This window comes from Hetaerina americana, unplaced genomic scaffold (genome assembly GCF_022747635.1).
Source record: "Hetaerina americana unplaced genomic scaffold, ioHetAmer1.1.p SCAF_10, whole genome shotgun sequence".
Lineage (NCBI taxonomy): Eukaryota > Metazoa > Arthropoda > Insecta > Odonata > Calopterygidae > Hetaerina > Hetaerina americana.
In genome coordinates, this window is record NW_027286070.1 from 17,330,486 (window position 1) to 17,347,963 (window position 17,478).

Here is a 17,478-nt window from a genome sequence, read left to right on the forward strand (position 1 = left end):
AAATCCACCCCCTCCTGCCCACAGTCTTCCACCAACTTAGGCCAAATTAATTCCATCGCAAATATCACTGTCTTAGGGATGAAAAACAGTTTTCACTTCAGTAAATACTTTTAGATTACTGGTGATTCTGCTTCTTCGGAGTATTTCCATCATGAAGAACGAAATGGAACCGAAAAACGTCATGGTGTCAGATTTAAGCTCGAATATTTTTACCGCCCTTGAATCACTATCGGAGTCAAGCGACCACTTTTTTCGTCTCAGTGAAAGTATGAATGAGTTTGTTTTCATCGGACAAACACAGAACTACGAGTAATTTATCCCCTCATTTTGTTTTTATGCACTTTATCCGAGACCCAATCCAATTTCATCAAACCATTTTAAACTAAGTTATGCAAATGACTCATTGTATTTTGAAAGCAATGTCAAATATCTCCGAATTATGAAACAGTAAAAATTATTGAATGCAAGAGGAAAATTTTTCGTTCGCATTCTTCTTTTTTGCATAAATAATAAATATATATTAATTTATTAAATGTGAAATAAGCATGCGCAGTTCTCATGAGAGCGCAGGTCAAGGTGAAGAGAAAACAATTGAAGTAAGGATTGCAAGTGCTGGAGCCGTAATACCGGCTGAAGTGCATGAATATATTTCGCCTAAGTATTGGTTATTTTAAAAGGTTTTCGACCTGTAACATGTCTGGAAAATCTGCTTTGGTGATACTTGCGGAAGGGGCCGAAGAAATGGAATTTGTTATTTCCGTAGATGTGCTCAGAAGAGCAGAAGTATGTTACTTTTTTGTCTTATCTAATGAAGAGAGCATTTGAGTGTTTAAATATTGATGAATTTTGGCTTGTTTTCAGATCAAAGTTGATGTAGCAGGTCTTGATGGTATAGCTCCGGTGAAGTGTAGTAGGGATGTTGTGATTACCCCAGACATTAGCTTGGACGACGCCTCTTCACAGAGTTATGATGTTGTCGTGTTACCGGGAGGAAAGGCATCTCAGACCCTAGCAGATGTATGATGTGTTTCTTTATTATTTCAAAATCCTAGGATTGTTTCTTCTTATTGGCTCGTAATTTATGTTTCCGTTGCAGTCGGAGAAAGTGGGTAATATCATTCGTGAGCAAGAGAAGTCGGGGAGATTAGTGGCTGCGATCTGTGCTGGCAAGTTCAAAGACGGATAACTACCTATTGTATTAAGATCGCTCATATTTGGAAAACTAATATCTGATGAATTAAATTAGTTCAGTTGGCCGATATGATGATGCATGTGCTATGATACGTTACATGTAAGATTTAATTAATTAAATTTGCTGTATTTTATTTTAATCTCCTTCATATTTTAGCCCCAATTGCTCTCAAATCTCATGGAGTAGGAACTGGTAAAAATTTGACTTCGTACCCGTCGGTGAAAGAGCAAATGGTCAGTGGGGATAAATATAAATACAGTGAGGAAAGAGTGGTGGTGGATGGTAAGTGTAAATTATCAGATATGTCGTGGAAGAAGAAATAGTTTACTAATATCTGCTTTTTTTCTAGGAAATCTACTCACAAGTCGAGGTCCAGGCACAGCGTTTGAATTCGCACTGGCTATTGTTGACAAGTTAGTTGGAAAAGATGCTGTGGATAATTTGAAGAAAGCTATGCTAGTCAATTGTTAGAAATGAAAGATGCTTGTTTGATGAGAATGCATAATACCTTTGTATGTTAAATGTTAAATAAACTACAGCATGAATGTGTTGCCTCCATATTATTTATTTAAATATTATTTTGGTATTTTATCTCGGCAGAATTGTCTCTCTTATAATAGCAGAATGGTCACATTAACAATAGTTTCGTTTGCGTTAAGAATTTTCTGGTTACTCCTTTTGAAATTAGCTACAAGGTAGCACGTTGAATGTTTAAACTGGTTACGGTCATAAAAACCAACGTTATTAGTAATGAACAATTAGTTATAATGTTGGACTTTGTTTGAATTAGTATTTGAAATTGGGGGACTAGTTGTATTTCAAAATTTCATACCATTGTTCTGTAGCAATAATAAATTATTTAATTTAACGTTCATTGTTGGCGCACTTTTCAAAATATGTTATATTTCAAGATAATATCTTCTTCCAAAATTACTTATAAAACTTCCATTGCCAAAAGATTAATGTTAACATAAAAATCTTAGCCTTCAAATCTTGACCACAGGTAAACGCATTACGCACCAATTCCCTCCAATTTTTTCTTAAAATTTATCCGCCATCTTTACCCCAGGATTCGACGGGTTTCGGCTGCGACCAGAAGCAGACGAGTTTCTAACCAAGGAGTGTGATCGGGTAAGGGGTCAGTCGCGGTTGGAGATACTGCATTAGTTGCTCATGGTAAGCTGCTGCAATTATGTTTTCAGTTTAGAAGCTAGTTGTGCTATTTTTTAAATTTCTTATTAATGTTATCGTAAGACGTTCATTTGAAGCATTATGACCTATTAATTGACCACCCTGTACTTTGAATTTTACCGATCTCATACGTCTTGAGGTCGTGGTCTATATGTTTTTTAAATGAGTGACAGTTAACACGTAGATCTTAAATATACAAGTGTAATAGGCGTATGTTATCTGAACGTGAAACGCGGTTACTATTGCAGCACACCTTCGTGCATCGTTGTTATGAATCACCACACGCTAGCAATTTACAAGGAAATAGTCATTTTTGGTTGAATAGACTGCGTATTACTGTATTAGTTACAACGATTCATCCAATTGTGTGTGCAGCTATATTGTTTTGGTAGGAGCCTTCTTTGGATTTAAATGTTGTTTAGACCGTTAATTAGTCAAAAAAACGTGCAATTTAGGTGTGTGTTTTTCGTCTGATCTTAACTAAACGTTTTATTAGAAGTAGTCGTTTAACGCGAAATAGTGTGAAAAGGAAAGGTTTCGAGCTATTTTTAGATTATTTTGTCGTGCATGGATCTGACACTTGATTTCGAATTGCATCACAAAACCATTTATTTCGTAGTGACGCCCTAAGCTTTAAGGCCTTAAGCAGATTTTCATGTAATGTACGAAGTATTGATATTTGATTTAAACATCAATATGACCACGTCAGTTAACTGGTTGATAAAAAATTCCACCTTCTTTCTTCGAAAGGTTTCAGTGCTATCGCGTTACAAGCCTTGGCTATGTGATGTCTTTGCTTATCAGAAAATGAGTATTAGGGACGTCTACATTTATAATTTTTCATAGTTTTACAGAAGAAGAGTTCAACGATACATGTAAGCTATGTAAATTGGCTCATATTCTTGTTTGTCTTAGTTTGCCTATTTCGTGAGGAATACCTCAGGGAAACCATTGTATGCAAGCTTCATTTGAAAAGTATTTTCAAAAGTGGAAGTTTGAAAACAATTTTCATCGCTATTTATTGCAAGGCGTGGTAGTGTATCCCTAAACGTTTTCCACCTACGGTAGTATGATTAATATATCATTGGCGCTTCATGGTTTAATAATTAATATATGTTGGGTGTTGTGGTTTTTGGTTCCATTACCTTCTTTTATCATTCGTTTACCAGCGTAAATAATGAATTGGTAACCAGCTTGACCTGTTTTATCAGTATTTGTTCTCCAGTAGCCATGGTGGTAATGTTTGCTTTTGTATCTCATATTTCAAATTCTTCAGAGACATGTTTTAAAATATATCACCTAAATTCAAATTGTGCGTCATTCGTTTTAACGAGGCTTTTTCATGTTTTAGTGAGTAAAGATCTAAATTATTTTTATATTATTTTTCTGGTGTTTAAGTGCTGTGTTTCATTAACAGCATATTTTTGTGGCATGATGAAATTTGTATTTGGTGCATTGTTAGGCACCAGCTACCATGGTCCCTGAAAACAAAAGGACATGAAACAAAACAAAGTTATATAAATTTCTCTATTGAAGAAAGGACTTCAATGTAAGTCAAGAGTAATTCAAGCTCTTATATCTAACAATTTTCGCTTCAATCAGATACTTATTAAAATTATCTGATTGTATTATTTTAACAGTTTTCTGGTCTGTGCAATGGTGTATTAATTTGTTCTGAACTTAGCCCATTCTCATTATTAAAGTTTTTAAATTGAATGTGACAGGTATCATGTGTGTATAGTAAATTAATTATTTAAGTGTGTAGAGGCAGTGTAATCTAGAAAAATTGTTTTTGTGAAAGGCTGTTTGCTGTGGACACACCCATGTGAATCATTCTAATGGGTTATTGCCTATATCTATGGAATAATAATATTCCCAGTACCCCTCAAATTATATGGAGCTAGAAGTTTTATCGTAGAATCTCAGTTTTTTGTTAATATTTTGGTCATGCCCTGGGAGAAAGATGTGTACTGGTATAATTACTTTTTCAGTCTTCCCCGAGTGGCACCGAGGCCTCCACCACCTCCTCGTCCCCCAATTCCGTGGTGGCGACGGCTGGTGCCGGGGGAAACAATGCTCCAAAGTATGGAACGCTGGTCCCAAACAGAATTTTTGTAGGAGGAATATCAGGCAGCACCACAGAAGCGGAGTTGACTCAACTCTTTTCAGCATATGGAAATGTTAGGGCTACCAAAATCATAAATGATAGAGCAGGAGTTTCCAAAGGTTATGGTTTTGTTACATTTGAGACTGAAGAAGAAGCCCGTCGTTTACAAGCTGAGGTATGTTTTCCATATACTTATTACCATTTAGCCTTGATTTGCATCCTTGTCGTTTCATACATGCATTCTATTTCTCCTTTTCATGCATGATTTGAGAATATAACTGAAAGTCACCTATTGAAGTGTGACTCTCATATTCCATAACTTGTTTCCAGGAGTCAGCCCTCTTAAAATATACCTAATTTGATATTCAACCTAAATTTTAACCTAAAAAATTGTTTGCCCTAAGGTAATCTTGCAGCAATCAGAACTGGAAAGTTATGATACCATAATAGAATAAGTTCCATATTGCTGTAGCTTTTTTATTATTGTTTCTTATAGTTGAAATAGCAATCCTGTGCATTTTTATTGATGTGCAATCGATACTAAATACTATTCATTTAAGCTATTGCCAGTAAAAAGTGAAGAAATCATTTTTTGGTAATTATGAAAAATCAACTTTGGTCACTTAATGAATGCAAATCACTGGATCTTAAGTTTTGTTTCCTGCTGACCATTCTCAAATTAAAACAACTCTTTGATATTAATGGTGTTAATATTGTTTAGTCATTAAGTTAGTTGCATATTTCTTGTGTTAATCATATCAGTGGCTAAATGTTAGTTGGAAAAGTAAAAAAAAGTTACATTGTAGCTTATAATTCTTCTCTTTTTAGGGTGACTGCATTGTGCTTAAGGAAAGAAAACTAAATATAGCACCAGCAATAAAGAAACAGGTATTTAAAAGATTTATAATAGTTAAGCATCATTGTCAGAATCCATTTTGTCATATTAATGATTTTTAATTAATATTGTCATCTGCTGTTCCTCCATTATGTAATCATCACACTCACTTAGAGCTTGTGTCAAGGAAACGGGCTGCCATCAAGTTAAATATCTTCCCATCTTATTATTAACTTCAAATTACTTAATTGTACCTTAATCGCTTTAAAGAAAGGTCAAATCTAATGCCTTACGTAACATTGATCTTAACATTGGTTAATTTGGAGTTATTATGAAGATGTCTTAAATCTCACATTCAGGGTATTGTAGGCTGGCCTTGTCATTGTCTCGTGTATAATTTTCCAAATGAATTTCATGTCATGAAAATGAAATATCTCATGCTAGAAATGGGTTTGATATAGATTCAGGCATCCTTGGCCATAAGCTCACCGGTTGAAAGAAGATAATTGTTACTTATAGACAAAGCCCCCATAAAAATGCTTGATACATTGTTATTCCCACGAAATACCTTGGCTTCGTAAAATTGATAATTTAAGCATATTCTTAGAAGTTACACTCACCCAACCTCTTTTCTAGTGCCACCTTCTTGTTCTGTCTTATATCATTTCAGCAGTTCTTATGATTCTGGTAATTTCATATGTGAGCATATTGCACGAGTTCATTTTGTTCAACAATTAATATGAAACACACAATTAGTCACATCATGTACATCTTGAAATTATGTTGTGATATATAGACCAAAATTGAATCATTCATGCTTAAAGGAATTATATGTATCTCAAGGTTTCTTGAAAGTGAAGAAAGTGGAACTTGTGCAGTATTTTTTGATTGGCGGGAGTTTAATAGGATTATCCAGGAATCATGATCTGGATGTGATCTTTTTCAAATTTAAAAAAAAATCCATTATCCATTTTGTTCAGTGGCACATACACTGTAGGTGTCTAATGGCAAGTTAAATTCTATCTTAACCCATTTGTTAAACACTCGGAGAACCTTTTGGAGTTGTATGCATGAAGGTGGGCTTAATTTTTTTTAAAATGATTTAAACATTTAACTGATTGAGTTGTTTTTAGCTAATTGCATTGTTTTAAAGAGTAAATGAAATTTGTAAAAACGAGGAAGTCTTCACTTTGGGTTGGATTCCAATCAAACTTGCCATGTTTAATGTTGCAGTCAAGATTTACAGTACCTACATTTTATATTTGTTCCAAACAGAGATACAGTATAATACCCAAAAGGTGCCAGATTGATCGCCTCAAGATTAACAAGCATGAGCAATATTTTATGTGTGATAGAGGCAAATTTTAATTTCTTAAACCTGATTACATTATAAAGTTGTTTGTTGCTTATTTGAATTTAAAGTAAATGTTTTACCATACTACTAAATAATCTTTGGGAATTTTCTTTCAACTAGGAGAGTACGTTAATTGCATCGAAGGAACTGATCAAATATTGATTCAAAAATAACTGACCCGCCATGATAATAATAATAATAATACATTTTTATTTGTCAAATGATCAAGTTATTACAAATTTTACATTTGATTTAAGATGCGTCAGGGGAAAGTAACCGAATTCATACATGGATACAAGATGCATATTAGACATAATCAAGAAATTCAGCAATTGAATAAAACATTTTTAATTTTAAGCACCTAAGTAGATCCACTTTAAATGCAGCCACACTTTTTTAAGCCTTAATCTCAGCTGGGTGTTTATTGTATAGTTGAAGGCCCGTAAAATTTGGGCCAGCACCTGCATTTTTTGTGTGTACATATAAAGCTGTTCATTTTGCCTTGTAGAATATTTATGGATACCACAATTTTTCACATACTTGGATAGGTTTCTTTTTGTATGTACTACATGAACGATATGAATACATGGCACTCGCAATAAATACAATTTTTTAAACAGGGGACGGCAGGATATAAAATAACTACCCAGTAAATGAGCCAGTTTTAATTCTTTCTTGATATATGTGTTTATTTATTTGCGCTTAAATTATATTAATTGCTTAATTTGAGCAAATTGTGTAATTTGATAAGTTGCCCTGAGATTTAATGCCGTGAGATTAACTCGTTAAATGTTCTTCACTATAATTAACATATCTCAAAATATATTGGTTAATCAAGCATAGCCTGATATTTAGATCATAAATGAGTATACGAAGTTTCTGGCATGTACCTACTCATTTTGGTGACCGAGCACTTTTATTACTGGGCTTACAGAGAGCAAAAGCATTACTTGTTCTCTCTGTTTGCCGGGAAAATGTTTCTAATTTGGGATTATGAGTTAATATGAATGTATACCATGTGACTTCATATTTGGGCATTTGTTACTGGTACCTTAAAAAATCTGGGTTTATTTAGGGCTAGGCAGATAGATGCATTGTGTATTATTGCCTACAATATTAAAAGCCCAAGTTCAGATCCTGGTGTGGCAAATTTTTCTGTGGAATTCTGATGCAGAGACCACCTAAGGCCACCTAAGAGTTCAAACTCATTCATTAGTGTTGCACTCGAGCATCATTGTGGTGATAGTCTTTGACAGAAAACAAAAGACAGGACGAGACAACTTGACAAATAGAAACCACAGATAATTAACACACTATTTGCACTCTAAATTGTTGCATTGTTATGCACATTGAGCGAATGACTCTATCAAAAGTTCCTGATGCGGTATCTCCCACAGTAACTTGAATACATTATTTGGTGGCCTATTAGTTTGTCAATATTTCTCAAAGTGTGTCCATGGGCCAATACCAGTCCTGGAGAGAAAATAGTGTTTCCTGGAAGATAATTAAATGAGAATTGAAATAAGAATAATAATTAAAAGAAATGTGAAAGCTGTTGTGAGTAAAATTGAGTTTTAAATATGTTTTGTGAACTAATTTCTTAAGTATATGCTCTTTGTTTAACTTAAGTTTAAATAAATGCCCCAAGATCTTAAAACCAATTGCTAAGATAACCACATAATTTTGGTTAGAAGTTAATACTCCCAGAACTGAAAATAAACCTGCCCATTTTTGTGGCAAAAGTAGGAATATGTGTCACCCTTATCTAACAATATGGTGAAATGCAGAAACAAGGGCAAATCAGAAATTGAGGGAACTCTGGTGAATAGTATACAAAATGGTAAGCTCTTGAACTACTAGTGGATAGTGGCATAAATGTAATAGACAATTCCAATAAATGTGAATTGTAAGATATGATTTCAACGGCACCATTGCATCACTTTTCTTTAAAAATAACATTAAATGGAGAAAAAAGTTTGAATGGGAGGGATGGAGGTTAGGTAATGTCAGTTTTCCATGATGGACTTTTCCTAAAGAATATAAATAATAGCTCCACATTGTCTTATAGGTGCATTGCATTATTCAGAGAGATGCTTTATGTTGTACCCTCACCAATTCAATTTCTAATGAATGTGCGAGGTTTTTAAATTATATGTAAACTCAATTGAATTCCAACATGGGCATTTTTTTGCGTATAGAAGTGGGATGGAATTTTTTTTAAGCATCTTTTTCATCAATAAGAGATGCTATGTACAAATTTAAGGACAGATTTCACGAATTTGATTCATTAACATAGCCCATTTGCATGATATATATTGTGCCTTAAATGTGTTGAACCTAAAATTTTCAGGGGTACTAAAGTAAATATTTTTTATGTCTGGGTAAAAGTTGAAGCATCAATCGAATACCTTCATTTGTGGACATGGTGTGTTGAAAAGGGAAGTTTTGTTTTTTATCTGAATTAATTGAGATTTATGTTGATCTAAATGTCTTAGATAGAAAGTCCGTAGAAAATTACGAACTAAATTTAAATGGACATCAAACCATTATACGAAGTGAAGCCTGAAAGTCTAAAGTATATATGATTTAGATATGTTTTATTTGGCAATAGATGATCGCTCAGGGTATGCATAAAGCTTAGATAAATATTGTCCCCAAATTGAGAGTAGTAAAATGTGTATTAGGAACCCATTCACTGTTAGCCAGAAAAGAAGAAATATTGCAGCTAAATGACACTGACATAGATTCATCAGTTGAACTGTCTTATAGTACTGAGTTGAAACATTTTTGTTAACCACTGCTTGATTAATTTTTGACCAAGTTGTCAAAATGAATGTACACATTCATCTTAGAAACTTTTCAGCTTCCTAATGCCTTTAACTTCAATGTATAAGTGTGAATCTGCATTATTACGGTGTTTTCTTAAAAAGCATTGTAAAGAAACAGATTGTATGTCAAGTGAGGCACATTCAAGGATAAAATTAATCTAGAATTTTTCATCCTGATGTACAGTTTTGTTCTAATTGCAAACAACAGATTCTTCTCATTAGTATGTTCTCTTTTGCTTCATTACTCTTAGAATTAAATGGTTCATGCCTAATGTTAAACAGACATATAAATAGTTAATTTGTATTAAGTAGATAAACTATGAAATCTTGTCTTTTGGAACTTATTTTTTAAAAATGCCTTTAATAAAATTATACTTGCATATTATGCATTCCATTTTTTGTGCAAGCAAAGTAGCTCCATTTGCAGATTCTCTCTTTGGAATGTTGTGTGTGTGCTATGTTATGATGCACTAAGTTACTGTAAGAAGTAATTGGTTCCCAGGTCTGCAAAGTATGGGAATTGTTGGTTTTAGTGTTTAGCCACTGTCTGCTAGGTCTCAAGCTAAAATCCTTGTATTGCTTTTGAATATTTTCATCTAGACCCTGCCTTTGCAATATTCTGTACCCCAGAACTCGGGTAAACCATGAGTGGCAAAGGAAAAGGAACTGGCCTACTTACCATAATTAAATTAATTTTCGTACTGCAGGGGTCAGCACTAGGTTAAGAACACCCTTATTATTTGAAAAAACTTCCTCATAAATTTAAATATATGGTGGTTTACGTGCTTAAACTGTTTATCTTGTGAAACTATTCATCTTGGCGATTGCCATATTTTCTCAATGGCATATCACTTCATGGTTTTACCTTACCTCAATCTTTTGAAGTGATGTAGAGGTCAGCAGGTCAGAGGCTAGCAGCAGGAAATTTACCTCGTTACCTGCAAATCCTAATTCAGTGACATTTCATTTAGTCGACCATGTATGATAATCTGCTGAATAGTAAATAATAATGTGTAAAAGTTGTTCCTGTAGTTTGACCAAATCTTGTTGTAAATTGTTTCTCTACTCACATTTTACAGTCAATTCTAGACCTCTGCAATTTTATTGTTGTGTTTCGGACTATGTAAAAATTATAATCTTCGAGGAATTAAATGTATTGAACATTTTTCCATCCATGTCTTATATACATCACATCAAAGAGCTTATTGTCGGTTTCAATTTGAGTCACTTGGGTTAAACTTCTAGACAAAGGGATTGATTTCGTCATTTACTCCTCTACATCCACATAATACCCTGTTAGCCACCGCTGGGGCATGTGGCGGGGGGGTTTGGTCATCACCCATAAAAAGGAGCAATGCCGCATGCAAAACTATACCCTCAGTGGCGTAAACACTCGTGTAAAAATTCCTTCATCCAACACGCATGCAAATTCATACACTATCGTCCAACGAACAATTGCACCCCAGGATGCAGTATAGAGTCCATCCAACACGCAAGCCACAATATGAAAAGCAGGAATGCGAAACTCCACCACCACATGACCATGCAACATAAAACGCTCGCCACCCCAAGGACACAGGTAGGTAATGCGACCCAATGCTGCAGGTAGCGGGAGGGTCCTTCCACGGAGAGGAACGAGGGATGGAAGGGGAAAAGTTAAAAACAAACAAAGCAGAGCAAGCAATACTGTTAAGAGCAGTACATTATTTAATGGTATTATGATGTGGTAAGAAAGGGTTTTGGAAACAAAACACGAGTTTATTGAAAGTGCATGCATTTGAGTAGAAATAATTATTCCCTAGACAACTAGGGTGGCAAGTGGAATTTATTCTATCTATAACTCTGCAGTTGCTATCCTGTATTGCCCGTGGGAAGAAAAAGTCTTTGAGTCTGCTAGTTCTGGAATCTATTTCCCGAATTTTATGTACATGATCTAAAGGACCAATGTATGTTGGAATGCAAATAATTTGCGAGACCTCGGTGCTGAGACATGCGGATCTGAATAAATTAAGTAATGTGAACCTAGCATTGAATCATCTTTCTTCTAATGATTCCCACCCCCAACTCAATAAGCATTTCAGCGATGCTTTTCCTTACATCGTAAGAGTTTTTGACAAAATGGGCTGCCCGGTATTGAACCTTCTTAATTTCCTGAATGAGGCCTTTTTCACTTGGATCCCATATGCTACTTGCATATTCTAAATGAGGCCTTACAAGAGCGTGGTAACAACGTTCCTTAACCTTACAGTCACTTCTGTCGACAATCTGTCTAGTAAATCCCAATTTTTTATATGCTTGCCCGCAGACTTGACATATGCAAGTCATCAAGTTAAGTCTTTAGTGAATGTAAGCCTAGGTATTTTACTGAATCAACTCCTGGGTTAACTACAGCTTATTTTTGAACAAATCGTTTTGATCTCTTAAAGAAATTTACTATGGAACATTTATTAAGATTTGATGACAATCCCCATTTTGAACACCATTTATCAATGCAATCTAGATCCTGTGCTAGAATTAAATGATCCTCATCCCCAGATATCTCTGGAAAATTACTCAATACAAGAGTGTAAGTTGTTCAGGGACCATAACCTGATGCTTGTTTTCTTTCTCCTGAACACAGGCAGCTGCATATCCTCTACAACCATATAACCGAAGCTATGAGACTGCACCAACAGTGCCAAGCGGAACTGTCTTTTTTCACAATGGCTACCCATACACATATCAGAATGGAATGGCCTTTTTTGCCACTTCAGCCAATGGCACACAGGATGTTGCCACAGCGGCTGCCAATGGTTATGTTGCTGCCTCACCCTACCCCCAGCCCCAACCACCACCAACATACCCTGCAACTACAGTCATGTTTCAACAACCCATGTACATACCTCAGCAGTATCAGTATCAAGCATTACCGGTGAGTAATCTATCATCTAATTCCATGGTACTTGCCTCTGGGCTCACTAGCATCAACCAGAATGAAATTCAGCATACAGAATTACATTACTGGCCACTCAAGTCACATTTTTCCTAAATGGCTGTTCATTCTCTTTTAATCAAGGTCCTTCATATATCCTGGAACCTCTTAATTCCTAATAGGGTTTTGGCACACTTAGTGGAAGACGGTGCCTATTAAGTGTTTTAGTTTGATTTCCTGTTCATAATTCTTGAAAGGTATTCATTCTTATGATTAAAGGGCTGTCCAAGAGGTACTTATCCAGGTTGCCTTTGCATTTAATAGACATGATTCACATCATGTAACGTCATAGCCGACCTTTTATGTGTGACTCTCTGTATAGGCCTTAGGAAAACCTAATATATTAGCTTTTTAATTTAATGTTGCTACCAACCATTGGTATTAATAGAATTTCATGACTTATTTTATGAATGGAATGCTGTCAAGAAGAGACCATTTACTGGTTGGTTACCAAAAACATTGGAACACTTAAATTAATAAATCATTTTCTGGTGCTTCATCAGGCTGCTAAGAGTATAAGGTAGAAGCAGTCCTAGTAAAATATTGCAAGTATGAGAACAAGGGGTATGGTCCAGTGGATAGAGCACTGGGCTGCTGAACGGAAGGTCTGGGTTTGGTGCCTCTAAGAACCCTTAGCTTCACTCAGGCAGTGTAATATTTTAGGAACCTGTGTTCCTTGAAAATTTCAGGCAACATAGGGAAGGAATGAGGCCTCCAAACTGATTTGTACATTTCACACGCCATTGGGCTTTGCAAATAGTTGACTTCTACCCTCATCTTTTGAGTTGATTATGGTTGGTCAATGGGAGTTTATTTGATGTGTTGAATAATAATAATGACTATAAAACATATGAAACAGTAGTGTCTATGAGTGTTTTGATTTTTACTGTGGATGAAGCACTATGACCCTCACATCTTGTAGAAGTGTGTTCTGGATCAAAATAGGTTTTACTGCTTGTGTCTTGCCCATGAAACTTCAATAATGCATTACTTTAATATACTCTGGGAACTGTGGCTAAATCAAGCTAAAAATTTTGAGCAAGTCAGTTGACAATTTTAAAAGACATAGTGTAGAAAAATTTTATTTTCGTAGTTATGCAGTGATAATGTAATTTGAAAATTGCTATCTTTGGTTGCTAAGCATTTGCAGTGAATTATTTAGTGGAATAATATAAAGAAGTAAAAGTTTTCAAAATAATTTGAGATTTCCATTGCCCTTGACATATATTCGTATTAATCAAAAGGATCATGATTTCTCAAAGCCATAGTTTTAATATAAGGGTATCACTAGGAAATAAACCTAGTAGGAGGGCCTAATATGCACTATTTGGTGTAACTTTGTTGTGATAAAGGAAGAGAATTCATCTTTACTTTTCAAAAGAATGGATGAAGATTTTATTGATTGGTATTGACTACATTTTAAGAGGGTAATGCATCAAAGTGTATATTTATAATTGATAAAATGCTGAAAACAGTGAATGTTGGTGCATTTTATTCATCAAAAGTTGGGAATCCTCTTGGAGAGGATATCAATAATTTGATGGAAGGATGCCATCAGACCATGATTAATTTTCCATTAGTGACACAAATGTTCCCAGAACCTGGTTGGCCCCATTATGTGAGCTGTGACCCACAATCCTGAACATCTGAGCATGCTATAGGTATCAGTGTGTGATATATAAGCTTTGTGTATTGACTATCAATACCAAACTTGGGATGCTGTTTTACTCTTTGTGCTAGAAGTAGAAAATTTGTTCAGTCATTACATTTGCAGTGTGTATTTGATGTCAGTCATTTTGGTAATTTTGTGGATATGTGTGTATAAATATATACTCATACTTAAAAGGTGTTGTGCTGGCTCGTATCCATATCCACAGCAGGTCTACAAGGTCAAGAGCCTCTATTCGATAGAATTATATATAATAAGTAAGAGTCGAATCCCCCCATCCATGCCAGTTCTGAGCCAGTCGTTGAATGGCGGCCAAAGAGTATGAATGGAAAACTCAGAAGAATGAATATACATACATATGTATATAGCCATTCTTCGGGGTTTTCACCTCATGTATTGGCTTCAGTAGAGAATAATTTCATCGATATTCCAATCAGCATCTTCAGGTCCAGTGTACCTTACTGTACCAAAGGTGTACTTTGCCTCTTAACTGAAGACTTAAATGGGAATATCAGTGAAACTGTTGTATACTGAAGCCAACGTGTGCAGTGTAAACCTAGAAGATTAAAGATATCCATCATGACACAGCTCAATGGAAACCAGTGAGACAATGTGAAGTTTCATAATGTGAATTAATATATTTTGTTTTATGCATGAAAATTTGAAACCAAGATTTAAAAAATATGCTGTATCAACCATTGTAAAATGAACTTCCAGCGATTGAAAATTGATTTGAGTTAGCACGATCTGTGATTCTTTTTGTTTCAGACGTCAAGGTTGACACTAAAAGGAATTTATTACATGTAATTACATAATATGCAGGTATTACTGATTTATTTACCCGTAATCGTTATATAGGTACATGCAGACCGCTGACAATATTTCATATTTGTACTTTTTTAGATTACATGTGTACAGAGCCATAAAAATGTATCTTACTCTGATTGTATTAGGCTGTTACATGATTTCATTTGTTGCATATAATAAAATCAACATCTATGGTTTGGAAAATAGCCGAAAACTTAACATCATTCATGTAATAGCTGGATTTTTGCGCTCTGCACTACCCTTTGTCTTTCTTTCTCTTGCTTGTTCATTACAGAAGAAATTAAGCATATCTACAGTGAATGCAAAATATGCAGCACATTTTAATATTTAGCATATTTTAGCAGGTGGTCTACCTGAAAAATGTGCAATTTTGTTCATGTTTTTTGAGTTTCTTAAATAAGCCAATGGTGTGATTCCTGTTAATCAAGATCTGTTATGGAAGGGAATGCAAAAATGGTGTTACTGCTTGTATGAGGGTAATACCAGAAGTAGCTGACCCAACGTAGAAGTCGTCAGTTCATTTGGCTGACCAATTGGATGCTCGCCTTGACAGCTCGTACGGCCTCATTTAAACTCTGCTACCCAATATTTTGCTGTTGTGAACAAAGGAGCAGACTCACCCAGAGTAGAATCCAGTTCAGGTTTTATATTGGTTGGGCTGAGGCCTTTCAAATAAAAGTATTGTATCACGAAACAAAGATCAATTTTCTCCATTTTCACAAATTCACTGACAACATTCAGTATTTAAGGCTGCCAAGCAAACTCTAAACAATGTAGCGTCTTCAAACTTGAAACATACTTTATAGAGTGCACTTTCTAATACAGTGATATTTTTCAAACAGCTACCACCATCTATAAGTCAGGCCGGGTACTTCTGGGACCTACCTCATACAGGGATTTTAAATCATTGCCTAGACAATATTGTCAGGTTTTTGAATTGGCATTGGTGCTAATTTTAAGTTTAATTTATTTCTCTCTGAAGAAAATATTTGGTCTGTAAAGGTATGGGGCTTAAAGGAAGCCCCAAAGTTAAGTACAGCTTAGTTGTTCATTTGACTAATTATGTTCTAAACCCAATGTGAAGCAACTGAATTAACCAATTGATTTCTTTTACTTTACCCTTTTCACCGAGGACGTGTGCACAAGGAAAAATCAGTATTGCAGAGTGGTTGAAAAAAATTGTAATTAAGTAAAGTGGAAGTAAAATGTTTGACCCAATGCTTGTCAAATGTCTCTCTACTTCCTTTTGTGACTGAAGTGTACTTCAATGGCAGTGGTGATGTGATCATACCTATTGATTGATCCTCGCAAGCGAGTCAGTTTTGATCGGGGGTTTATTTTTTATGTATTTCTTTCGATAGACATGTTGTGCCCGTATTAATTTTCCATCTGTATTCTAGGGAATTGGTTGGTTCTTCTCCATTTCACATTCTCTTGTTCTCCTTGATGCTTTGAGTGATTGCCAACTTACATGGCAATGTGATGAAGGATTTTGAACAATTTGTGATGACTGGCTTAATATACTGTAGTTGTTACTGTTCAAGGGAGAGAGGTAATATTTCTTGATGTCTGTCTCTTCTTCCTCCACGACCCAGTCTAATGGAAGTTACGTGGCCGATACGCCAGTGGCTTACGTCCCAACACATCTGCCCTACTTGCTCCTGGATAGGATGTATTGACGATGACGATGGTGATGATGACATGCAGTATCGCCTCCTCTCTCCCCCTTTTCCTTCCTTATCTCAGCCCCCGCCCTCCCCTACTGATTCGTGCTCCCCATTCAAATCAGGTGGGATCATGTTAACCTTCTCACAGCATGGGACTTGTTTGTTTTGGGTGATAGCAGCAAACTGTTGCTACTTCCATTTAATACGTTTTTTTTTTGCTTAGCAAGTGTTGTGTTCTTTTAGGCTTAGGTGATTGCTAGCGAATGCTTAATTTTTGCACTAATAAAAAGTGTACATCATCCTTGACATGCACTTCTAAGTTTTTATTTCTGTTTTGACATCATGATAGGTGGGGGACTTCAGAATATAGACCATTTTTGTGTTGTCAGTAGTGAGAAAGTGATTGTCATTCACGCACACGTATTTACGTTTTATCCAAACTTATGGTGAAGTTAGTGTGGATTTATAGTTTTTGCATGCTCTCATAAATTACCCAGGACATTAACTATCATAATATATTTCCGTTATCATATGTTTTTCATTACTTCCTGTGCATTATGGTTTATTTCACATGTTTTGTCGTACCCTTAGCATATGGTATTATGGTAGTGCCAGCTAATGCATTTCAGATGCTTCAACCCCTTCAGCCATTCTCATTCTTCAACACAGCTCTAGAAATGCTATCCTCTGTATTATTTACAAGCTGGACTTCCATTATGGATATTGTTCTTCAAATCAGCTTTCCCCTTAAATCTTAAAAATTGATTTGCCATATGGAATTCTAAGGAAATTCTGAGCACTGCACTAGGATCTGTATTTGAATTGATACATTCATA

At 35.3% G+C, this 17,478-nt stretch overlaps 2 protein-coding genes across 2 annotated transcripts in view; both read left to right on the top strand.

Moving 5' to 3' along the window:
• Positions 1 to 601: 601 nt before the first annotated feature.
• dj-1beta lies at positions 602 to 1,737 on the top strand. Its single transcript, XM_071597121.1, has 5 exons — positions 602 to 783; positions 862 to 1,017; positions 1,097 to 1,166; positions 1,349 to 1,474; positions 1,542 to 1,737. The coding sequence occupies exons 1-5, from the start codon at positions 640 to 642 to the stop codon at positions 1,661 to 1,663; spliced, it is 618 nt and encodes a 205-aa protein (XP_071453222.1). The 5' UTR covers positions 602 to 639; the 3' UTR covers positions 1,664 to 1,737.
• Positions 1,738 to 2,258: 521 nt separating this feature from the next.
• Positions 2,259 to 17,478, top strand: part of LOC139699997 (uncharacterized) — a 28,406-nt gene continuing 13,186 nt past the window's right edge. The window contains exons 1-4 of the mRNA XM_071598417.1: positions 2,259 to 2,368; positions 4,375 to 4,665; positions 5,319 to 5,378; positions 12,128 to 12,418. Coding sequence (XP_071454518.1) covers positions 2,366 to 2,368; positions 4,375 to 4,665; positions 5,319 to 5,378; positions 12,128 to 12,418 — 645 coding nt within the window. The 5' untranslated portion in view covers positions 2,259 to 2,365. The remainder of the gene's footprint in view (positions 2,369 to 4,374; positions 4,666 to 5,318; positions 5,379 to 12,127; positions 12,419 to 17,478) is intronic.

Excerpts from the sequence above, each read along its gene's own strand:
- dj-1beta (XM_071597121.1), top strand. The coding sequence starts at position 640 with ATGAATATATTTCGCCTAAGTATTGGTTATTTTAAAAGGTTTTCGACC. Across the intron at positions 784-861 it reads ATGTGCTCAGAAGAGCAGAA|ATCAAAGTTGATGTAGCAGG; the intron begins GTATGTTACTTT and ends GCTTGTTTTCAG. Across the intron at positions 1,475-1,541 it reads GGAAAGAGTGGTGGTGGATG|GAAATCTACTCACAAGTCGA; the intron begins GTAAGTGTAAAT and ends CTTTTTTTCTAG.